The following is a 25401-nucleotide window of genomic DNA, read 5'->3' on the forward strand; positions in this document are numbered from 1 at the left end:
TGCTTCGAGATTCTTGCTAGATAGGAATCCTGAAAAATTGGTTTGGGAGGAGATAGCGATAGTGGAGCCCAGGCACGTACTTCAATGTTTTAGGGATGAGAGCCAAGATCTAAGCCACTCAGCAGCTGGGAAAGTGAGAGTAAGGAGGACAGAGGAAGGGAGGGAGGGAGGGAGAGAGGGAGGGAGGGAGGGAGGGAGAGAGAGAGAGAGAGAGAGAGAGAGAGAGAGAGAGAGAGAGAGAGAGAGAGAGAGAGAGAGAGCACGTGGATGTTCTTACCGTGGCATCTTCCCCAGCATAGTGGTTGAGGACCCGATGCCCACCTGGATGCTTGCCTGCCCAGTCAGTCACGTTGTAAACCTTGCGATCAATCACCAGCCACTGGTCGGCCTCTTGGTTGTGTCTCTGGATCTCCTGCCAGGTGTACATGCTGAGACATTTCCCGAGCCTGTCGCTCTTGCCATTTGCCTCCTGCTTTTCATAGATCTCTGCTTTCCCGTTTGCTGTTGGTTTCCCATTTGCTGTTGCTTTGCCATTTGCCTGATGCGACTCATGGAGACAGGGCTGACTTTTCCCAGCAAGGCTCTCACAGTACTCAAGCTTTTCCTCCAACTTCATTGTCCCTGAATGGCTGAGATTATCTAGGTTGATTCCTGAATTTCCTACGTCTCTCTAACTAAAGGGCCACAGAATGACTCCCTTTCTTCTCTTTCATTCCGCTGCAATCCTGACACTTACACAGAAAAAGCCTTTTGGCTAAATTTTCTCTTCACAGCCTGACAGTGAGCACCTGCCCAGCCTGAGCCTGATTTGGTCTGCAGCTAATCTTTTCTGCACCGAGGACAGCTAGACTACATTTCTCTCTTCTCCACACTGCTCTCCTAGCAACATCCTCCTTCAGGATTAAATGTCCCAGAGCACAGAGCCCGGAGCCAATCACAGTCCGATGGGTTAGAGGCCCCACCCCATGGGAGGAGGGGTTAAACTTTGGTGTCTGATTTTCCCAGTGACGTCATAATGGGTTGGGTTCACCTGCTCCCTGAGATGCCTCAAAATTAAAACTCAACTTTTAAATTTGTAAACTCAACATATGAACGAAAGTTTTCAGAATCTCCGGATGACTGGGATCGCTGTTGCTTGGACTAAGGAAATGTTCTTTGGACAGCTGTCATTTCACCTAAGGGCTTTCATATATATATTTTAAAGTGTCATTTTTCAAAAGGGGGAAAGCCTAAGCAAACGATGTAAATGACTCCTCCACCCTACTACACCTCACACCTAAAATCTTTCTAAGTCTGCAAACACTTCTAAAGGCCACATGAGTGACACATGCTGATTTAGAGTCCTTGTCACATGTTTTATCTGTTAATCCTCTCAACTCTCTTTCCGGGGAAGCTTGTTAGTGCCCCATTTTGCAGCTTAGGAAACAAAGGGCTGACATGTCACCATAAGCATGGCCACCCTGCGAGTGAGAAGTAACCTGGGAGAAACCAGATGTATCTGCCTCTAACTCCAAGACTATTTTTCCCCTCTCTCTCTGCCTACACCTGGGCTATAGCTTTTGCAGCAACCGAGGGAGACGGTTTGGATGAGATTCCCAGCTGATGGCACGAAGCCTTTGAATTTGAGAAAAGAAGTTATAAAAAAAAATAACAGCAAAAACACACATTTGGGAAATTGAACTGAATCTTCAACGTAATTCAATATTATTATAAAAAGGGATTTATTCTACTGCTATTTGCAACTGCTAGAACTGGTCTCAATGCTCAGCTCTAAGGAAGAAGACTGCGTCTGTTTTGCATATTGAACAGGATATAAGTATTTTGAAATAAAACTTCATGGAATTTTTATTGGTAGGCACTCATGACTGCAGTATTATTAATATGAAGGAAAAGTTATCCAACAAATTGCACTTTAAAGCAATTTTCTACTAAAAACGTCGTATTTACTGAATAACGTCTGATGGGAGAGGGGTAGGTTACGTTGCTGGCATAGTCGTCTGTGGAGGGTTATGCTTTATTGTGCTTTACAACATTTTGTGACACTTTCCAAATTTTGACAAATTAATAGATGCAATTTTTATAATTTTGAAGTGAAAAATATTAAGCCAAACAAAGAAAATAATGCATAGGTTTGGATACTAGATAGAACCATGTTTCACCTCTATCATTTATTAGCTATGAGGCATCCCTTAAATTATGTCTTTGCATTTTAGTTTTCTATGAAAGAAGTACACTCCTTGTGACTTGATTAAACCGACACCAGTGCTGTGGTATCAACATAAACTCTCATAGTTCCCATGATTTCTAGGTGGAGGTTTGCGAAACCCAACAAATGTGCCTGTGCGGACTATTTGTACAATATATGTATAAATTCAGGAAAACTAAAGAATTTTGGGGTTGTCAGGGAAGTGTGGAAACACCAAGTCAACTTAGGGCTTTAGTTGAGGCTGCTTAGCTTCTCCAGGGGATGGAGAAAGCATTGTCTTTACCGTATCCTGCCGTGCTGACACACCACTGAAGAAGGTACCTCAAGACCTACAGAACTCTCGTACCCACACTCCACAGCACTCTCGTCTGCCTGGGAGATTCAGGAAGCACTGCAGCACTGCTGTTAGGGGCTTTGCAGCAACAGTCTTCAGTACAATTGTATCTAAACAAGTGGGTTTGTTTGTTTGTTTTAGAGGACATGTATGTCTGTCAGTATATGGGGGTCTACGAACTGCTTGAATCACTCGGGAACTTAGAGGGGCCTGCCTCAAAGGTACAGAGAACTGGCCTAGTGTTTTGTTACTGCTCATGGCATTCTCACAATATTTTCACTCTTCACTGGGGGACAGCTAAGTAAAAGCCTCATCTTTAAGATACTCCTTAAGCTAATCATGATTACAAAAAGATGGGTATAACCCAAAGTTTCTTGTAAGGATAAGGTCGTGAGATATTAATTCTGTAAAGGGCTTTTTGAAAGCTGTCATCAGTTGTTTATTTACAAATCTATCCACGGAGCATGTACTGAGCAGCTTTTGTCCGGAAGCACTGTGCAAGTCTTGGAGGTCAGCTGACTCTGACATCATCAGTCAATAGGACACGGCTGACCAATGACAAGGACTCAGGCAGAATCTCTGAGCCACTTGGCTTCAACCCTCGGGACACCGGTGCTCCTCTCAGCGCAGCAGTTACTTTTAATTTTAATTTTTATTTATTTTGTTTGTTTATTTGGAGAGAGGGTCTTGTGTATCTCAGGCTGGCTGCAGACTCCCTGTGTAGCCGAGGATGCCTTTGAGTTCTGACCATTCGGCTTCTGCCTTTTGAGAGCTGAAGTTACAGGCTTATGTGTGCCTTACTCTCCTAGTATGTACGGTAATGGCGACTGAGCCCAGGGCCGTGTGCATGCGCTGTAATCCATCTCCTGACCGAGCCGCATCCTCATCCCTCAGCCCAGGTGTCTTCAGAGGCATGGAAGTATTTTCCTGCCCTTAAGAAAATTTTATAATTTATTGAAGATTCTTTCAGAACTTAAGTGTTGTCTTGTTGCCATCTCAGAGTTGAGGGATGAGCCATACTTTCCTTTCTTTGTACAGAAAAGTATTTTAAAAAGAATAAACCAAATCGAAATATACTTGAACTTCTTTATTGAGCAACATCAGATCAAAATCAAAAACTTTTAATGCCATAAATCTGGAAAAATTCTTTAACTTCACTGTGCCTCATTTTAACTAACTAATAAAGTAATTTTGAGATAGACTCTGGGTCTGTATCCTAAGATGGTATGGAAGTCACTATGAAGCCCAGGCTTGGTTATCAACTCAAGATTTTAATGCATCAGACACTAAGTACAGAGATGACAGGAGCATAACCACACTGGGCTTAATTTCCTCACTTTAGAATCATAGCAAATGGGGCTGGAGATATTGCTAAGTGCGTAGGAGCATGTACCAGTCTTGCAGAGGACCCCAATCTGGGCTCCTAGAACCTACTTTGAGTTGCTCAGCTGCCTATAGCTCTAGGGTCAGGAGATCCAATGCTGCTGTCTTCCTCAGGCAAATATACTCATACACACACACACACACACACACACACACACACACACACACTCCAAAAGAAAATATGAGTGAAACTACTGGTAATAATGCTTCATGGCTTCGTGACAGTTAAACATGTGGATTCATGTGCAGTGATTAAGACAAGACTAGAAATGCTAGTTGTTGGAATTATTCTCCCTTTGCATGTATAATGTTGCCTGTTGGTGTATGTGAAGGTACATACATGTATGCAGTGGAAGTTTTGGTGTCTTTAAAAACTCAGTTATGTTTTAGTTTGAGGTGTGGGATATGGGGCTGATTCAGATTGTCCACAGCAGCAGACTATTTGCCTCCTGCAGGCTCTGAGAGGGGATCTTTACAAGTGGCAAATTGTTAAATTCTGAGGACTCTGGAGAGGGAATAAATGCCAGAGCCCAGAGAGAAAGGGATCTCTGAGAAAGAATGGTTGGGCTTCCCCTGCTTCTCCTGGCTGCTGTTGATGCAATTTGACAAAAAGAAATTGGAGATGTTCGGAAAATGGACTTGCCCCCAAGAAACCCAATGGCCCTAACCAGCAGGGAGTAGTTAAAGAAAATTATACCCCCTTACCCGCTTAAGTTTCTTTCTTTCTTACCTGGTGTTGGGGTGTTAGAACGGATTGGGGTGGAGAAGGGAGAAAAAAGCATTAAGGAACCTCAAGTAAAATACAGTTAAAAAAAAAAACCAGAGCCTATGCATGTGCAGGTGTGTGGCAGAGATTGCCTCTGCGTGTTTTTCTCAATGGCTTCTACTTTGTTTGGGGATGCAGGTCTCTGGCTGAATCCAGGTCTCACCTGTCTGGCCAGCTCTGTTGGGGGACCCATGTCTCTGCTTCTCAAGCGCTGGGCTTACAGACGTGTTGCCAGCTTCATTCTCATGTGGCAAGTTTACCGACCACATTCTGATCTCCCCTGTCCCTGGTCACTCTAAAAGAAAAAAAAATTTTTTAAAAGGAGTCTTAAAGAAAAGATCCTGTTTGGCTAGAAACTAGTCCTCCTAGAAAACATGGGTTACTAAACAAAAAATACTTTCTTTTTGTAAATTTCATTTTTATTGTCCAAAAGAGCTAGTTGTTAGTACCCCATTGCTGAGAACATCATACTTTTTTTTTTTTGTAATATGCAGACGAATCAAGCAGAAGCTAAGCTGCTAAGCTGGAAACTTCCTCGTAGCTTTTATGATGCAAGAAAGGGCTGTTCAGGCAGCTGGAAATGGGAAACATCAATAACCACAGCCAGCTGTGAACCTTGTGAATTACAATACTAAACAGCTGGAAGCATGTGCCCACTGGTGCAATAGTGGTGTGGCTGTAAGAGGGGAGGCCAACTGCTTTTGGATTGGGAGAATTCATGCCCAATGTTATAGTAAAAACAAAACAAAACAAAACAAAAACCATGGCAGAGGAGGTCATAAGATGGAATTTACTACTATTATGTAGGTAAATTGACATGGTATGACATTGGCTTCTAAATATTTATGTTTGTGCCCATAGGCAAGGGCTTCTCTCAGTGTTAATCAGAGAAGCCTCTTTGCAGAGAGCAGTGGTGAATACAGAAACTCATGATTATACAGGTCCTGAGGATAAGGAAAGTTTGAGTATTCCGCCCTAACCAGGACATATAGAGCCCCTCCTTTAAGGCCCAGGGGTCACCCTATAAAAGGGAATTGGAGGAATGCCCTACCTAGGAGAGAGGGTGAAGGGCAGTGAAACACTGTCTTCTTGACATCACATGTTAGTGCAATCGTCAATGACAGCAACTGTGGTTAGCTGCAGTAGGTCTGAAGAAACTGAGAGTGAGGGCTGGAGGGTTCGCTCAGCAGGATAAAAGCCCCTGTTGCTCTTGAGGAGGACCCAGGTTAGACTCTGAGCACTGACCTGATGGCTTACAACTGTTTGCAACTCCAGCTACAGGGGCACCTTCCTCTGACCCCCATACACACACACAGGCAAGACATACATTTAGAGTAATAAAATAGTTTAAAAAAAAAAAAAAGCACTGGGCTCGCTAAGAGCCAGAAGTGGACAGGGAACGGTGTTCTGCTGAGGTATTGGATACTGATGGATTCAGAGGATGAGAGCATCATTATTTTCTGTTGTGCAGCTGCTGGTGAGCCCAGCAGGGTCCACTGGATAGTTCCAAACCCACAGACATAAAGATGATGCTAAACTCACTAGGCCCTCCAAAACAAAAGATACCAACATGAAAAGGGAGTTGTAGGGAGGAGGAAGAGGAGGCCATTGATGAGCATGGAAAGGAAAGGAAGTGGTGTGTGGTGGGAATAGTAAACAGAACGCATTACATACATGTATATAACTGCCAAAGAGGAAACTTAATTAATAAAATGGTAAAAACTATTTAAATCGATGTAACCATTATACATACTTGTGGAAGTATCCTGTGATATACAATGCTTAGATCAGGGGAGCTGATGTGATTGCTATTTCATATTCTTACTTTGTTTGTTAAGAAAATTTAAAATTCTCCGTATTGATTAGTCTGAACTATTAGCTTTAGTTCACTATAGTTAGGTTATAGTGATTATTCTAACTAATCTCATCTGTTTACCCATCAAGCACCTTTTCTGTTTCCTCATTCTTTTCAGTCTTTCTGTGTTTCACAAAACACCCTGCAGCTTCATCGTTACAGCAACATTTCATTTTCAAGGTTAAATAATTCGTGTGTGTGTGTGTGTGTGTGTGTGTGTGTGTGTGTGTGTGTGTGCACGTGACACATATATATGGTGAATCACATTTTCCTTATGTACTGGCCTCAATGAACATCTTATTTCTGTCCAGTTCTGTCTTATTGTAAATAGAGCTCCAGTGAACATGAGGGTCACTTTGTCCCACTGAAACTATTTCCTTTAAAAAGAATTGTAGGAATTCTTGGATCATGAGGTATCTCTGTTTCTTTCTCTTTCTTTGAGGAACAGCCACACTACTTTCTACTGTGGCTGTGCTAATTTGCATTCCTACCAGCTGTAAGTGGACCTTCCCTTGCCTTCACGTCTTCGGCTGCGTCCCCTCTGAATTAGTATAGTTAGCAATGACAGCACATGCTCAAAGAACAATGGTTCTTGTCAGGTACTGAGCCTTTATAGTAATTTGATTTTCCTACAGGAAATTGTAGGATAGTCAGCCAAATGGGCAGGACAATAGAAAAATATGCACCAGTTCAGTGAATAAATTGATGGAAAAGCATCATGTGTAAGTCATAGACTGGAGGTAGGCTGAAGGTTGCTTTTTCTCACCAACAAAGGATTGGTTTTCTGAGTCTCAGCAGCATCTGAATTTCCTTTTCAGACTCCCTCTTTCCTTTCTTCTTCAGCACATACTGGATGTAAAAATTAATGGTCTACACCATGACATTTACATGTGTGTGCATACATGTGTGCTTGCATGCATACATGCATGCCTGTGTGTGTGTGTGTATGTGTGTGTGTGTGTGTGTGTGTGTGTGTGTGTGTGTGTGTGTGTGTGTGTGCTGGCCTAGGGGTAAATCCAGATATTATCCCTCAGGTACAGCTCACCTTGTGTTTTGAATGCGGGATCATAAGGACTTGGAGTGCACCCATTACTGTAGAATAGCTGGCTGGCAAGCTGTAGGTAGCTACCTGTCCTAAGCCGGCACTGTAATTACAAGTATGCACTGCCACACCCTACTATTTTCTGTTTGTTTTGGTAAGTTCTGTGGCTTAAACTCGGGTCTGAATGCTTGTGCGGCAAGCACTTTACCAGCTGAGCCTTCCAACTCCCTCAGCCTCTCACTGTGACATTTTCACACACACATAAGATGCATTTTGGTTGTAATCATGGCTCCATTACTCTTGTAGCATAGCTTCATGTCCCCCTGCCTGGCCTCCTTCCTTTCCCCTAGCAGTTCTGCTTCCCCTTCCATTTTACTGTCATGCGCAGTTTCAGAAGCTCAGTTATATCCCTGATGGACTGTATAGGATGTCTACGCCTAGTGCTGTCCCTAAAGGGTCATTGTGAAGCTCACAAGAGGTAATGGAGGTACAAACATGCCTATCACAGGGCAATCGTAGTTTTACACTGACTGCACAATTTTTCTGGTTCTCAGTGAGAATTTTTTCAGTAGGATGCATGATGTTACACAAAGAAATATATAACTATTCTTAACCGCCGAACCATAAAGAAAGTTGGACCCAGGACAACGGGACTCGGTTCTGTTGACTCACAATCTACCTATTTTCCTGTTTGGAACTGTGCTTTTAGTGCTCTGAGACCTGACCCGTATGTGTGAGTGTGGCTGTCAGTATAACTGGACAAACTACTTTCCACATGGCTTCCTTTCACCAGGGCACACCCTGAATCTGTGAATAAGCCACTGTGCAAAGGGCACACCCATTTTCCCTGGGCAGTTTTTCCAAAGCACTGCTTTATCATTCCAACAAAATTTATTTGAAAAAACAAAAAACCAAAAAAACAAACACTGCAATTAGCTGTTGGTGCCTAGGGTGAAAACACGTCATTGTCTTGAGGTTGACATTCAGGATGGGCCACTTTAGCTGGTCCCTCTCTGCCTGGGGTTGGACTGGTGAGCCTTGCTACTGCCAAGGCAGGAGTCAAATGAGGCAACATTATCCTTTCCTCCTGCCTCTCCCATACCTCACTCAGGAGAGCAGCAATGGAGGCTTAATCCTATGAACATCCGTGCTTGTGATTAACCATTCGAAAAATGTTTAAAGCTCCCTGCTGTAATTATGCCCCCATCTCTACTCTTCCTTATCTTAAGAAGCCCCTGATTCAGAATCTCAGGTTTAAGAGACTTTGTGTGGTACGATTTGTCCTCCATAATGGAAGACCACATTTGAAAAGTATTTACATAGTATTCCCTTGCATTCACTGTGGACACATAAGGTCAGGTTGTAAGTAAATATGATTGCAATGTGATTTATTGGGGGGCAAAGCCCGACTCCACAATTCCTCCTCAGCCCTTTCTTTTTCCTCTTCCTCCCTTATTTTCATTCTTTGTCTTTTTGTGAGCCTTGGAGAAGATAATAAAGTTTTCTTTATCCCCATGTTTCTTCAGATGTGTGAGAACACACATCTCTCAAGCTCGCCGCTTCCCTCTAACTAATGTGAAAGGATGCTTCTGAGTTTGCATGCTCATGCAGTAGCTGGTGAGGGACAGTTACACTGGACCAACAAACTGTTCTGGAAAATTCTAGGTAGACATTTGTGTGTGGGAAAAAGAAAGAACCCATTGCCATGATTCATACGATTAAGAGTAGGGGATTTGTGTTTATTGGGTTATTTTAACTTCTAGTACTTTTACAGTCTTATTTTGAGCAGAAATAACATCTATAATATAGGGTTGGGGATATAGTATTAGAGTGCTTTGCCTGGCATGCACAGGACTTTGGCTTCAAGCCCCAGAATAGTAAAAGATGTGTATTGTAAAAATTATATTTATCAGATAAACCAGTTTTTCTTATACAGAAATTACTTATGACACAATTTACAGTGATAAAATGGGGCATGAAAGTTCTATATTTCAAATAATTCATTAAATGAAAAACACAACTATAGATTGTCAAGCTGAAATCTTTATTGATCTGTGATTACTGAACCTTATAATTTTAAAAGGAGATGAAATGGTTTTATTTCTATATAGAGAGTTTCTGAAATTCATAACCCATATCAATTAAATAAGTTGTTTGACTTTTCTCTAGATCTCATATTTTGAAATGTCAATCCTACACTCACATTGCAAGAATGGAGAAATGACTACAGGTCGATCATTCTTAATCTAAAAATTTAACATCCTCAAATCTCCAAATTTGGAACATTTTATGCTCCAACATGGTGCCAGAAATGGAAAGAAATCCATATTTGACCTGATATGACATATTATAATCATGAATCTACACCCAGAATATGCCTGTAAGGTGTGCATAAAACACAAATTAATTCTATGTGCAGACTTGAGTCTCATACCCAACATATCTCTTGTTACATGTTTGTGTGTGTTCCCAAGTCCAAACCTCTTCCTATCTAATTCAGTTTTAGTACTAAATATTTCCTCATCATCTGTACTAAAAATTTGTAAAAAAAAAAAAACCCTAATCATATTTGATCTTTGCATTTCACTTGCTTGTAGAAGAAGGACCATCTTTGATATGAGTGACAACAATATAGTAACACATGACATGGGCCAGTTCCTCAGACACCCAGAGATTCTGAAACCCAAAGGGACGGTATGAGAAACATCTCATTTGGAACATTCTTTCCCACATTTGTTGTCCCTAGCTGCAGTGATTGAGAAAAACAAAGAGAATGTTCAGTTAAAACAGTGGTTAAAATTCTTAGGGAATTTAAAATAAAAGATCATGGCAACAGTTGACGGGTTAGAAGTTATTGTTATAGTTAAGGGGTAAGATAATAAATTATTTTCCTAGAAAGATGATTTCAATAGGACACAAACTTCTTTAAACAAAAACACTTTCAGTGGAATTTTAGTGTTATACTGAGATTTCTAAGCCTATTCACCTGGGAATTAATATTTTTCTCTTGATTTTTATATTTTTATTAATTTATTCATATTATATTTCAATTATTATCCCATCCCTTGTATTCTCCCATTTCTCCCTCCCTCCCACTTTCCCTATTACTCCCCTCCCCTATGACTGTAACTGAGGGGGACCTCCTCCCCCTGTATATGCTCATAGGGTATCAAGTCTCTTCTTGGTAGCCTGCTATCCTTCCTCTGAGTGCCACCAGGCCTCCCCATCAGGGAACATGGTCAAAAATGGGGCACCAGAGTTCATGTGAAAGTCAGACCCCACTTTCCACTCAACTGTGGAGAATGTCCCGTCCATTGGGTAGATCTGAATAGGGGTTTGAAGTTTTCTTCAGGTATTGCCTTGGCTGGTGCCATTGTTTGAGCAGGACCAACTTCCTGAACAGAACACCAACAGCTCAGTCCTTAAGGTCAACAATTAATAAATGGGACCTCATGAGGCTGAGAAGCTTCTGTAAGGCAGGAGACACAGTCAAGAGAACAAAGCAACATCCCACAGACTGGGAAAAGATCTTCACCAACCCTACATCTGACAAAGGTCTAATATCCAAAATATATAAAGAACTCAAGAAATTAAACACCACCAAACCAAATAACCCAATTGAGAAATGGGGCTCAGAATTAAACAGAGAATTCTCAACAGAGGAATGTTGAATGGCTGAGGAACACTTAAAGAAATGCTCAACCTCCTTAGTCATCAGGGAAATGCAAATCAAAACGACTCTGAGATTCCATCTTACACCCATCAGAATGGCTAAGATCAAAAATTCAAGTGACACCACATGCTGCTGAGGATGTGGAGAAAGAGGAACACTCCTTCATTGCTGGTAGGAATGCAAACTTGTACAATCACTTTGGAAATCTATCTGGCGCTATCTCAGAAAACTGGGAATAAGGCTTCCTCAAGACCCAGCTATTCCACTCCTTGGAATATACCCAGAAGATGCTCCAGCACACAAGACATTTGCTCAACCATGTTCATAGCAGCCTTATTCATAATAGCCAGAACCTGGAAACAGCCTAAGTGTCCCTCAGTAGAAGAATGGATAAAGAAACTGTGGTACATTTACACTATGGAATACTAGTCAGCTATTAACAACAAGGAAGTCCCGAAATTTGTGGACAAATGGATTGAACTAGAAATGATCATAATGAGTGAGTTAACCCAGAAGCAGAAAGAGTCAAATGGTATATTCTCACTTATATCTGGACACTAGCCCAAGGGGCATGTCCCATGAAAGACTCACTTACTGGATGGTTTATTCTTAGCCACAGAGCCCCCTCTCTAGCTCACTAGAGCATCCCATTTTAAATATCACACTATCGATACATACATAAAATGGTGGAGAGCCACTGGAAAAAAATTTTGCTATTTCCTTACAAATGTAGATATGCACTTACCATAAGAAAGACCCAACAATTACAATCCTACGTGTTTTTCCCAGAAAAAAATAAAATTATGTTCACATAAAATTTTTACACAAAAGCTTATAGGAAGTTCATTTATAAAAGCCTTAAGTTGGAAATTACACCAATGTCTTCCAAGAAGAAAATGACTAAATAAACAGTAGGTTGGTCATATCAAGGATACTGCTTATTGTTCAGAAGTAATGAATACTAACATATGCAGCAAGCAAGAAAGCAACTTAAATGACTTTTTTTTTTTTAAGCCAAAGACTTCATATGTGACCTAGGCCAGCCTGGACCTCACTATGCTTCTGCCTTAGCTTGCCAAGTCCTGGGTTGTTGAGCATTCTTTAGATTATTCTTTTAAAAAAACCTCAAAAGTCTTTCTACTCTGTGATTCAACTTACATAACATTACTAAAATGACACCATTAAAGCAGAACAAACGCATCAGTGGTCACTGATGAAGGCTGAGGAAGGACATAATTAGTAAGGGTGACATGAGAGTTTCTTTGGGATTGGAAACCACTATGTTCCTTGATTCTGGTGATTGATTATCATAAGATAAAATATCATTACATTGTACAGTAGAAGCAAACACATGAATGAGAAAGACAGTGCATTTCAGTTCTGATTAAATCCAAGTACTGTCAGCACCTGAGTTAATGGTATTGTGTCATACTGACTAATTTTGTTTTTAAACATCTATTATGATTACATAACATTATTGTATGGCGATGCTTGGGGAAAAGCACATGGGGATTCCTTATTCCCAAGTCTTTAACTATTTTAAATAAAAGGCAATGGCAGAAATCATCCTTGTGTTTAGTTTCAAGCTCCTCCCACACACAAAACATTAGCCCCGGGATTGTGTGCTTTCTTTTGTGTTCCAGTGGGTTTGGACCAGAGAGGAGAGAGGGCATACATTATGATGCTTGTTTTTATAGTTGCTCTTGGTGAGGTGATTGGCATTTTTTCTTTGTTTGTTTTTGTTTTTGTTTGTTTAGTTGCTCTTCCTTACATCAATGTTGCTCAGCTTCAGCACTATTGACCTTTTGAACAAGATAATTTCTTCCCCATCCAGCCAAATCGCAGCATTTAAACTGTGTCTATATACTTCCAGTTGTTCATTTAAGAACAGACAGCCATAATTGAGAATCAGCGTGTTACACGTGATACAGAACATATATGTGAGGCCACTGGTTGCACCGAGAGCGTGTATGAGACCAACTAGACCAAACCAAAGAGGAATCATTCACACTGAAAATTTCAGGTAGCAAGCCAAGACTGAGTGATTTTTCTGTCTTTCTGAGAAATTAGCAGTATCCCTCCAGTCTTCTTTCACTCAGCATGGAAAGGAAATCTCTTCTGTTTTGCCCTTTTGTGACAGGGCAAGACAGGCAGAAGTTCCTTCATTTTATGTTGTTGCTGAGGCCATTTAAGATTTAACTAGAATTTGATCTCCTTTATGGAGAACACCATGAAAAAAATACCCAACTCTATTATGGAAACCCAAGGTCAAGATACTCTAGACAGTCTTGGTTTGTTGTTTGGAGCTCCTGTCAGCTATCTGCTCATCTTAGCTTCTATTAATCTGTCTGTTAGTGCATCCTGTATCTCTACAGCTGCAGGGCAAGATATCAAGAAGTGTTTTGGTTTTTTTTTTGTTTTTGTTTTTTTTTTTTTCCCTTAAAAGCCCCTTGGTCAAAATGCTCAGAGGAGCTACACTTAGGAATTAAATACCTCAGTGTATTCCCAGATGACAGGGATAAAGATTTCAATTGGCTATAAACTGTGTTTGGCTGGTCTTCTCTGGTGTGCTATCTTTAATACTTTAAAAGATTGTAACTTTGAGATAATCAATTCAGTTTTTGTTTCGTTTCTGATCTCCTTAATCCACTTTCTTCGGTTAAGCCTGTCTCCTTGTCTCACCTCATCAGAACACCTGCTCTAGGTTACAGAATGACGTACTATTAGGATACAGAATTACAAATAAAAACCAATTAAGGTGTTTAAGCTTTGCAGGGTGTGCTGGTGTATGCCTTTCATCCAATATTGTGAGGCAGAAACAGGCAGATTTCTGTAAGATCAATACCAGTGTGGTCTGCATAGCCAGTTCCAGGAAATCTTATGCCATATCTCAAAAAAAAAAAAAGGTATAAACATCATTTGTTTAATTTTAGCATATGCTCACATACACAAGTCAGGGTGTCGAGGTAAGTGCAGTGTGCATGAAAAGACTTTGATAGGCCTTACTGAAGAAGCAAGACAGACTCTGACATTTGCCTGCATCTCCAGCAAACTGTTAAAGTAGTGCATGGCAAGTGATGTTCTTATATTACACTAGTGTGTGCTTAACATTTACATTTAGCACTGAATTGTCTCCCTATCTGGCTCTTCTGGCCCTTAAAGGACTTTTCTTTACTGAAGGGATAGAAATCGCCATAATAATAATAATAATAATAATAATAATAATAATAATTATTATTATTATTATTATTATTTACTGGCTGTGCCATGCCACTGTGTTATATTGGGAAAAATTAAAATATTGGAAAATACAGCAATTGAGAAGAAAAAACAGTAAGAGATAATCTGAGTGTTAAAATAGTTCAAGTCTATTTTTCTCCCCAAATTGTTGTCACCTGCCATTTCTCTGAGATATCTCTATCCTTCAGCACCAACCAGGATCTGAGTTCTGCATCCATCCAATCATTTGTGATTATTGAATAACATCTAAATACACAACAGGAGCCAAGGGTGTGGAGAATGCCAACTGAAATCAAACAGAATGGAGCTGAGAGAACCCAGACTGTAAGCTTTCTGGAAGTAAGTCGTAGATTTGGATATTCCTCTTCATAAAATGCCATTTGACTAGTTATACAATACTATAGATATGATTATTAACTAGGCATCCAGAACCAAGTTCAAATCTCAATTCCATGTGAAAAATTTCCCCATCTCTGACCTTGATTTGCAAATGGGAATGGTGACAGAACCTAGCAGATATATGGGTGAGTATGACCGAGACATTGTATTTGAAATGTTTAGACAGTGCTTACCCCATCACAAACTCATGGCCATCCTCATTGTCACCCCATCACCATCATTACATCAAGTGGTTTGAAGTTTGGGAAATTCTTTTATGTACATTTAATCTGCACCTAAAGGTAGCTTTTTGATGTAGGTGCTCCTGGCATTTAACATATGAGGTAACAGTTTCAAAGAAGTGAAGACATTTGTCTAAACCCACACTTCCTGTTAACATGGAAAACAAGCACAGGTCTTCTAAACTATAGATTTGTATATCTCCCCCTAGGTTTCCTTCCTCCCAGTTAAGTAATTTTTTTTCTTCCTTGCTATCCCATTGTTCTGCACAGAGCACATGTTGAGTAAATACATTTTAGAAGGCAATTCTTCTGTTGGTTCTTGTGGATTTATCTACTTTTCCTAATAGCAATTAAGTTAAAAATTCTTATTGTGAAGGCCTTTTCTTTCTTAGGAAACCTAATAATAGATCACATACAAATAATGTGGAGCTGAACCAACCACTTTTTTCCATACATATTTATTTACTTAGAAAAGTTGTTGTAGTCAAGGGAAATGTAATGTGAACATGGATGTTTAGGAGTCTTATTATCTGGGAGATTTTGTAGACAGAAGAAACAGACATTTAAATGGAACAAAGGCCAGACAGACACAGTGGGGTGGAAGATCATGAGGCCACCGTTCAATTTGTTACATGTATTCTGGGCAAACAAAGCAACATAAACCAGTGGGTGAAAGAGCAGAGGGCTTGCTATGTGATGATACTTCCAACAAGGAAGATAAATGAACTTTTATCATAATACTAATGAAAATTATGTTTTGTGTTGGTACCAGATAAGTGATATCAATTGTTAGTTAATAAGCTTCAACATGGGGTTGAAGTTTATATAACCTTTTTATTATTTTTCAAAGGAGGAGACATATCTATGCCTCAAGCAGAGATACTAAAAATGAAAGAAGAAAATAAATAAAAAGAACAAAGTATTAGAGGAAGAGTAGTTGAGAGGTTGTATGTGGTTAAAGGACAGCATTTGATTAGAAAAATTTCAAATGTCATTTATTGTGAAGAAATGTCTCTGAGAGGAATTTGAATAGGCAGAACAGTTGGAAAATTCATGTGAAGGTTTAAGCAAGAACAGATACAAAGATTAAGAGGAATGACCTTAGAGATGGCAGATTATGCAATTAAATTTATCATTCTGGAATCTATGTCTGGATTCTACACACACACACACACACACACACACACACACACACACACACACACACACATACTGTTTTTAACTAGGAAAAAACAGTTTTGAGTAGTCAGCTTCTTGGTACATGTAACCATTGCTTCAGTGCAACAAATAAACATAAAGCGGTATTTGCTGAATGTCTGCTCTGTCCAGTCTTGTGTTTGTATTGCTCTTAGTACCTTGCATGTGTGTCTCTGTCTGGACTTCCTGTCGTACTGGGAACGTCCCCAGGCAGAAGCAGAGATCATGACCATTCATTACCTCCATCATTTGCAGAGACAGACAGGAAGGTGTAGAACGTGGTGCAGTTTTTCAAGATTGGCTCGTACTTTCGAACACTGACCTGGAAGAGAACAGTTAGATGCTGGTTAACAGTCAATGGTAGGGTAAGAGTGAACGATCAGTGGACTGGACAAGACTGTTTTGCAAAATAAAGTGAATGGCTACCTTGTGATCTCCAACAGGGCCTGCTGCTCTGAGGGTTAAGGCCCCGTGGGAGGTGAGGTTACAAAGCAATTTCCTCTTTTAATCCTGTGAGATCCACCACAACCTCAACAGCCACTTGGAGCATGTGATCTCTGAACTCACAGTTGTGTCCTCTGGGCTAAATCCAAATCATGATCAACAAGAAAAAGAGCAGGCTGTGCTTTCAAAGGGAAGTATACTGTAAATGTGTGTGTATATATATGATAATGATACTGAACAAATAGCAACGACACATCATGTTTTAGCACTTTAGATGTGCCAGAATGACTCTAAACACTTCAAGTGCACCAGGAATGCTAATCTTTACAACAATCCCACTAGCTGAGGAGAGAACATTTTTGGGACTTGACCATGTTTACACAGCTCAGAGTGGTAGGACTGGAAAAACTACCCTCCCTCCTCTTCTGCTGCCCTCCCTCCTCTTCTGCTGCCCTCCCTCCTCTTCTGCTGCCCTCCCTCCTCTTCTGCTGCCCTCCCTCCTCTTCTGCTGCCCTCCCTCCTCTTCTGCTGCCCTCCCTCCTCTTCTGCTGCCCTCCCTCCTCTTCTGCTGCCCTCCCTCCTCTTCTGCTGCCCTCCCTCCTCTTCTGCTGCCCTCCCTCCTCTTCTGCTGCCCTCCCTCCTCTTCTGCTGCCCTCCCTCCTCTTCTGCTGCCCTCCCTCCTCTTCTGCTGCCCTCCCTCCTCTTCTGCTGCCCTCCCTCCTCTTCTGCTGCCCTCCCTCCTCTTCTGCTGCCCTCCCTCCTCTTCTGCTGCCCTCCCTCCTCTTCTGCTGCCCTCCCTCCTCTTCTGCTGCCCTCCCTCCTCTTCTGCTGCCCTCCCTCCTCTTCTGCTGCCCTCCCTCCTCTTCTGCTGCCCTCCCTCCTCTTCTGCTGCCCTCCCTCCTCTTCTGCTGCCCTCCCTCCTCTTCTGCTGCCCTCCCTCCTCTTCTGCTGCCCTCCCTCCTCTTCTGCTGCCCTCCCTCCTCTTCTGCTGCCCTCCCTCCTCTTCTGCTGCCCTCCCTCCTCTTCTGCTGCCCTCCCTCCTCTTCTATTCTATCATTTCTTTACCTCTTGAGAATTAAGCTCCCTTATGTCATGCATTTCTTGAATTTATGTCTTTTATAGGTTTATTTACTTTTATTCTATGTGTACAAGTGTTTTACCTGCGTGTGTGTGTGTGTGTGTGTGTGTGTGTGTGTGTGTGTGCGCGCGCACACGCGCGGGCGCGCGCGCAATGTGTAGTCAGTGCCCATGGAGGCCATAAGAAGGTATTGGATCCCCTGGAACTGGAGTTAGAGACAATTGTGAGCTGCCAGGTAAGTGATGGGAATTGAACCTTGGTCCTTTGGGAAAGTAGCCAATGCTCTTAAGCACTGAGCCATCTCTCTAGCCCTGTTGACTTCAGTTTTGTAATAATGCATCACATGACAGCTTCCTCACTCCCCCAAACCTAAAACTCTTGAAAATCTACTTAGAGCCCCTTAACAACTCTGTAAATGTATGCCAGCTCTCCTTATCTTCCCTTAGTAGCCATCACACAACCATCATATTAAGTTGGCAAAGTGTGCCTGTATGGTGGTCTTTCTTACTAAACTTTGTTTCTTCATGGCCCAGTTCAATGCCCAGTAAATGTTCGTACATGGATAGTGCGGCTGAGTTGTCTGAACAGAGTGAGACCAAACCCTGAGCAGTCTGAATGGGCGAGGCATCATCATACTCCGAAGCACCAGAGAATAACAGGAGAAATGTATCAAACGTCCTCTCTGCCACCATTTTCTAATGCTGCGACTTCTCTCCAAGCTTGTGGTTCCATTGGAGCAGTCACGCCCTTATAATGCTATCTCTTTCTTCCTGGGCACAGTGATCACTCCAGAACAATCCCTCTCACCCTAAATGAAGCTGATTAGGAACGGATGAGTATTTTGATTGGAGGACACGTGAACTCAAGAATTGTTGGTAGTACTTACTTTCTGCTGTTTTGAATAGCAAGCCAAAGAGGCTTATTTATTGCAGGTGTGAAAAGTGAGAGGATGCCAGGGTCAAAAGTTTATAAGTTCTGGAAAATTTCACAGATGGAGCCCTTTAGTGCTGTAGTGATGGAGATCTACAGAGTCCATTAGAAAAGGACCATTTGCATAGCATCACATACCTAACTTAATAACTGTTTCATCCAGTGAGTGTAGACGTCGTTTCCTCAGCATGCAGAAGAGCTAGATGAATGAAAGGTCCCAATGGTCTTGACTTTGGAAAATTTAAAATTTCATATAGAATCATAAGTGACTGCCGTGGTTGAGTGTATCATTTTAACTAAGAAAGTTTTGCTTTGAGAACCAGTTGAGTTTATTTGAACGGACTAGCATTAGTGTTTCCTGAGAACATTTCTAAGTTTTATATTCTGTGTTGAAGCCTCTGGCAATTCTGATTCAATTAGTTTGGGGTGGGGTTTAAGAGTCTTGCATTTTCCAGAAGGTTTTTCAGGTAATTCTGCAAAGCTGTCAAGCATGAAGGGTTCTATAAATCTTCACACCCCATAATTCACTCCTCCCGTGTCTCTAAAGTCTTTATTGCATTAACTTTATGTTCTGGCAACATCAACATGCTCTTCATTTAGTGAGTACTTACTGGCAAATGTGTGTGAAGCACAGCTCAGAGTAGCTCCTGATGACTCCACCTTTAAGTTTTCCTATCTCCTTTCAATTAATTGGAAAAAGTAGTGTTTTGTTTAGGGTGAGAAGCTGTAGCTCCACATCTTTACAGCATAACCGTACATACATACTTCTGTAAGTGGGGAGTCCCACGATCCATGCCATGAGTTTGACAGAAGAAAAAAAATCTATTTTTATCGCCATAAATTAGAATAAATTATTCAGACTTGTTCAGCCTGTTCTCTGAGGGGTGGAGCACAAAATTAATCCAAGATAAACCAGAAACTGAAACTCTGACCTCAAAGCTGAATTGCACCATCGTGAAGTGAACGATGACCTCTGAGCTTAGAGACTGGAACGTGGATGACTTCTTATTCAGAATGGTGGCTGTTGAACAGTGGTACAAAAAGCAATGGTGCGAGAAGCACGTGTTCTTGTTCACATTTCTAGTGCCTGTACACAAGTATGTTCTGGGTTTTTATACTTCTTTTCCTTTTGTGGCGATATCAAAGACTGTGGAATTAGAAGCCCACGCTGGTCCATTTAGGCTATCATTTGGCATCAAGATTTGCAAAGCCATGAAGACAAAACGTGAGTGTTAAAATTATCCAGATTTCACAGTGAGTTTGATAATTGGATGGGTATCTTATCTTTATACTCTTTCTATAATTCTAATAAGTTTTTTTGTAGAGTAGTTGTAAAGTATTAAGAAATACTTTATTGATATACCAGACCTTTGGGGACATTCACTGGTCGATCAGTCCTCTAGTTTTAGCTGTAGGCAAAAATCTCAAAGTGAACTTGTCTTATAAGGAAGTCTAAAAATAACATAGGGCTGGGTAATATGCAGTTATCTCTTGAAAATATTATATGCTAAGCACATGGATTAGGAATTCTTGGAAGATAGTGGGAGAAATGAGATAGTGTGGTGTCTGTCCTTCAGTGAACAGAGCACTCACCATGTCTTTATTCAGTGACCTTTTCACCTGGAGCATTCCTCATCAGCTATCTGCTTTCCTAGGAAACTCATTGCTTAGTATTCAAAACTCAATTTAAGCGATGCTTTCCTTCTATTATCTATCTAATTTATCATCTATCTATCTATCTATCTATCTATCTATCATTTATCTATATATCATTCTATCAATCTATCTGTCATTTATCTATTTATCATCTATATTACCCATCTGTCTGTCTGTCTATCATCATCTATTTGTCATCTATCTTTTATCTATCAATATATCTGTTATCTATCTATCTATCTATCTATCTATCTATCTATCTATCTATCTATCTATCTATCATCTATCTGTCGTCTGTCTGTCTGTCTGTCTGTCTGTCTGTCTGTCTGTCTGCCTGCCTGCCTGCCTATCTATCTATCTATCTATCTATCTATCTATCTATCTATCTACCTACCTACCTACCTATCTAATTTTTTGGTTTTTTAAGGCAGGGTTTCTTTGTGTAACCTTGGCTGTCCTGGACTCGCTCTGTAGTCCAGGCTGGCCTCAAACTCAGAGCACCTGCCTCTGCCTCCCAGAGAGGTGGGATTATAGGCATGCACCACTGCACCCAGCTTGCTTTCATTTTATAAAGAACATTATTTTGAATTGTCTTGAATTGTGTCACTTATTTTTTGAAAGTTAAACTAAATAACTTTTACTCATTCATTAAAGAACTTAATTTGCGCATACCAGTGAGGTGTTTTAATTAAAAAAAAAACTGACATGTATTTTAATTTTTTTGTTTAAATTCAGCTTGACTTTCTTGTAAAGAGAAATTGCAAAACTTCCAATGAAAATTTGAAATAACAGTAACCTACAGTGTTAGCCATTTTATTTTCCTCAGGTATTCCATAGTTCTGAAACCTGTAGCATATACAGAATTGGTAGGCTGTATTCCATCTGTAGTAAAACATTCCCTTGTTGATCAATGACCTTAGACTAGAGCTCCCCTCTGGTCATCACGTTAACCTTTTTCTACTAATCTATTACTGCTGCACTGATGTTTTTACATTTTGTTTTATTGTGTTGTTTTTTTAAAATTTTATTTATTCTTCCCTCATAAAGTACATACTGACAACAGTTTTCTTTCCCTCCAAAAAATATGGAATACTTCTTGAATTTCCATGTCATCATGTGCAGAGGCTGTGCTAATCTTCTCTCCACTGTTCCAGTTTTAGTATAACTGCTGCTGAAGAGAGCACAACACACATGTACAGTATACTACAGTTTCCATCTTGTCATCTTTGCATCATTTCTTTTCTCTTTTTATTAAACATTTTTATTTTTAAAAATACATTTATATTATTACACTTATGTACATTAAACTACCTATAGCAAGAAGAAACATGACACAATCAGGAACATAACATTCAAATAATTCCTGCTTGCATTTTAATATTTATTTGTGTGTGTGTGTGTGTGTGTGTGTGTGTGTGTGTGTGTGTGTGTTGTGTCTGTGAAGACAGAAGGGTATGGGATTCCTGCAGGCAGATTTACAGGTAGTTCTGAGCCTTCCCACATGGATGCTGTGTACTGAACTCAGGTGTCCTGGAAGAGCAGCAAATATTCTTAACTGCTACACAGCCTCCACAGCCACTTTGTATTTGCTGTTCTGATACATTTGTATATTATCCAATACTTGAGTCAGTTTAAGCATATGTATGTCCTCAAATAGTTACCATTCTTTTTTGTTGTCTTGCACTGCTCTACTGTGCAGTGACAGGCTATGGGATGTACTCTTGTTGGCAGCTTACCACCCAGTGGTCAGCCTGATGCACCTTCTTACCTTCTCTGCCCAGCACCCACCAAACACCATCTGCTTCAACTTCTGTGAATGTATCTTTTGGATTGCAGATACGGGTGAGGTCAATCAGATACAGGTGAGGTCAGTCATGATCCTTCCTGATAAGACTGAAGCATTTTTCTGTTCCTATTGTTCCTGAGCATGGTGAGATTATGCATCCTTCATTTGCATTTTGTTGCATATTAGAATATGAATTGGGAGAGGGCAGGGGCCATGCCTTCTTTACTTCTGCATTTCTCAAAACTGGTGTTAGGTAACTCCTAGTACTTGATTACAGAGGGTTGTAAGTGTTAATGGCTGATTAAGATCCTGAATACACTTCCTCCTCTGACATAGAGGAACCTGGGTGAAAGAATGCAAAAATGTGACAAGCCCTCAGGCCCCCTTTCATCCTTCTAACTATAGGAATGACACATCTCCTTCCAGACTCCTCTCTGACTATTCAGTTCCTTTTCTAACTAGCAGTATCCTTCAGTCTGTCATTTCAGCCTCTTCCCCTTTCTGCAAAGGATACTTACACTTTCCTGCCCTTGATATGAAATCTTTAGATCTGACCATGATGGAAGAGTCTACAACAATGAACTCTTACAGAAGGGGGACATGTGGACACTTCATACAAGACTTTCTCTTGAATTCTTGAATTTTTCTCTAGGTACCAGATAAGTGAATTCTAAGGATCTATCAGCCCCATTTCTTCATCTATGATGCTGAGCACTCTGTGTACCTCAGCGTACTATCAGGCACTTTAAGAGATATAAATACCTCTGTGGTTCTTCTCTCATAGAGTTCAGTCCATAAAGGGAACAAAAAATGACAACACAGGCAGCACTGTGAGACTGCATCAAAGAGTATAATAGATCCAGTGTGGAGTTAGAGCTTGAAGACTCCTCATTTGCTTGACATAACGAAGGAAAGGATATAGCAAGGAGAAGAACCTAAGTGGGATCATCAAGAGTGGAGAACTTCCCTGTATGAACGGTCAAGAGAAAACACATGGGCAAGGAGAAAATGAGCAAAGGCATACATTAGTGAAGAGATAGAGTTTCCAGAAGGAGTAAGAAGCAAATACACTTTTCTGGATCACAGTGTGAGTTATGACATATAGAGATAAATGAGAATTGTAATGTGAGTGATGGATTGCAGAAGGCTTTACATGTCAAGTTCAAATGATCAAAATCCCAAGATTCTTAAGAGTTTTTTTCTATTGCAAAAATTATATTTGATAATAGAGCCTTGGGTGTCTGAAAGAGAATATTTCTATAAGAGATGAAGGCTGATAAATTGCGAAAGATTGTAGAAGGATCAGGGAACAATCACTCAGGAGGTTTGTGCAATGGTTAAAGGTGAGAGACAATATAACTTAAGGAATGTAGGAGGTGGTGAGACTGGAGAGGAAAGGTTAGGACAGTTTCTAGCCTTTGCATTCCAAGCACAGATACTGCCCTGTAATCCTTGAGATATCAAGAAATAATACTTCCTGCAGAAGATGAAATTGATAGAACTACAGATGTGAGACACACATTTTTCCTTATCCAACTTCTGGAAAGGCATGTTTTTTTGTTTTTGGTTTTTTAAATGTGGAGCAAGTCTTATGAACATCTATTTTTGTCTTATTAGAAGGAAAGAAAAACACATGGGTGAGAATAGCCTTTTGACCACTCTGCTTTTTAAAAGAATGGTGAATACATGAAAGAGCATCACAGGACATGGCAGAGCATCTTCTATAGTTCTTACAATGGTTCTGTCTGCATCTAACTATGGCTCTGGATAAGCCATTTATTCCTCCAAACCCTCAATGTCCTCTACTGTCAAATGGTACAGTTAGGGTTCAATGGTTTTCAGCTTTTGTCAATGTTAGAATTTTGGTTTAAGCAGATTGTTAAGGGAGTCTATGATGTAAAATCAGCACATAGGAAATGCAGTGATGTTGCTGGCACAGAACTTGAGTCTTGCTCAGACTGTGTTGTCTTTAGAGTGTCGTTGGGCATTATCAGAAGTCCAGAGAACATTGTGAGCTGTGAGATCATATCAGATGCCCCTTTAAAGTCATTATAGCTATCATGGGTCTTCAAACAGTAGTCAGGTTCCTTAATACCACTGGTAGAAAGATGGAGAAGCTTCATTCTTTATGAGATTGTTATTCAGTGAGCCAGGCAACTCAGATTTGTTCTTGCTTTGAGCCTTTAATTAGTGGTTCACTCTTCTAAATGTTCCTCTTTTCCTATTTTGCATGACTTAGTATTTTCTCATCATCAACATCTTCAAACAAGAACACATCTCAAGAGTCCTTCCTTCAGAGAGAACTTGCTTAGCAGCTCTTTCTTTGTAATGTTCCCTCCCAAGGACCTGAGAGGGACTCTAGCAATATGCTCACATGACTGTGTGCCTTTGTAAATTTTGAAAGGTATTTCAGTCATAACTCATGATGATTACTTTCTCTTCTTTCTCTCACTTCTTGCTTTGACAGGTTTCTCTTCTGTTGAGTGACCTTGGAAAGCTTTGTGTCTCACATGCCTCACCCACAAAATGAGAAAAAAGTCCCATCTCTCTTTCAGTGTTGTTGTGAGAAGTTCATTTGGGAAATTTGCTTACCATATGTTGTTTCACACACAGTAAATCTTACTGTTTTATTTTCTTTTTTGTCATACCTAGAAATTAAGGCAATAAATAGTTGGATAGATTTATATATGGTTGGATTATTGGTGATGGTAAGTAACCTAAGTAACACAAAGAACAGGCAAACAGGAAAGATCTCATTTTCTTCTGTCGGAATTAATGTAACCAAGGCCCAAGGAATTGAGTGGCTTGTCCACATTTCCCAACTGGGAAGGATTCAATTTAGACCTCAACTCCAGTTCTTCTTGTAGAAAATGAAATGTCTCTGAAGCACACTGTGGCTTGCAAGTGCTTCACAGAGAGGAAGGCTGCTTGGAGTGGTGAGTAGCTCACTCACCATCTCTTTCACTAAGATGTATTCACTGTGAAAGTGATGGAATTCTTTGGGACATTCTTATGTATGTCAGTGTTACTGAGGCCTCTTCCATCCTCACTCACCCTTCCTCAGCTCCCTTCTCCTCAGCCCCAAATGTCTTATCCTATGTTTGCACATTTTAAAAAAATCTCAGGTTCCACATATGAGTAAGAAGATGCAATATTTTCTCTTTAAAGGCCTGGTTTATTTTACTTAACAA

The 25401-nt window shown here is 40.5% G+C and overlaps 2 protein-coding genes across 9 annotated transcripts in view; one reads left to right on the forward strand and one right to left on the reverse strand.

Annotated features, from left to right (window-relative positions):
* LOC311606778 (fatty acid desaturase 2-like protein FADS2B) overlaps window positions 1-906 on the reverse strand; it is a 39997-nt gene extending 39091 nt beyond the window's left edge. The window contains exon 1 of the mRNA XM_084798184.1: window positions 278-906. Within this exon, the coding sequence (XP_084654310.1) occupies window positions 278-616 (339 nt within the window). The 5' untranslated portion in view covers window positions 617-906. The remainder of the gene's footprint in view (window positions 1-277) is intronic.
* Window positions 907-19715: 18809 nt separating this feature from the next.
* The window catches only part of LOC311606779 (olfactory receptor 5G29), a 53322-nt gene continuing 47636 nt past the window's right edge, over window positions 19716-25401 (forward strand). For 3 of the 8 annotated variants that reach the window (XM_084798191.1, XM_084798192.1, XM_084798185.1), the window contains exons 1-2: window positions 19726-19993; window positions 22124-22291. The gene's annotated coding sequence lies outside the window, so the exon portion shown is untranslated. Of the gene's footprint in view, window positions 19994-22123; window positions 22292-25401 lie in introns of all 8 variants that reach the window. The other 5 variants (XM_084798188.1, XM_084798189.1, XM_084798187.1 and 2 more) reach the window with 4 other exon arrangements.

Source organism: Acomys minous (genome assembly GCF_964271855.1).
Source record: "Acomys minous genome assembly, chromosome: 10".
Taxonomy (NCBI): Eukaryota; Metazoa; Chordata; class Mammalia; order Rodentia; family Muridae; genus Acomys; species Acomys minous.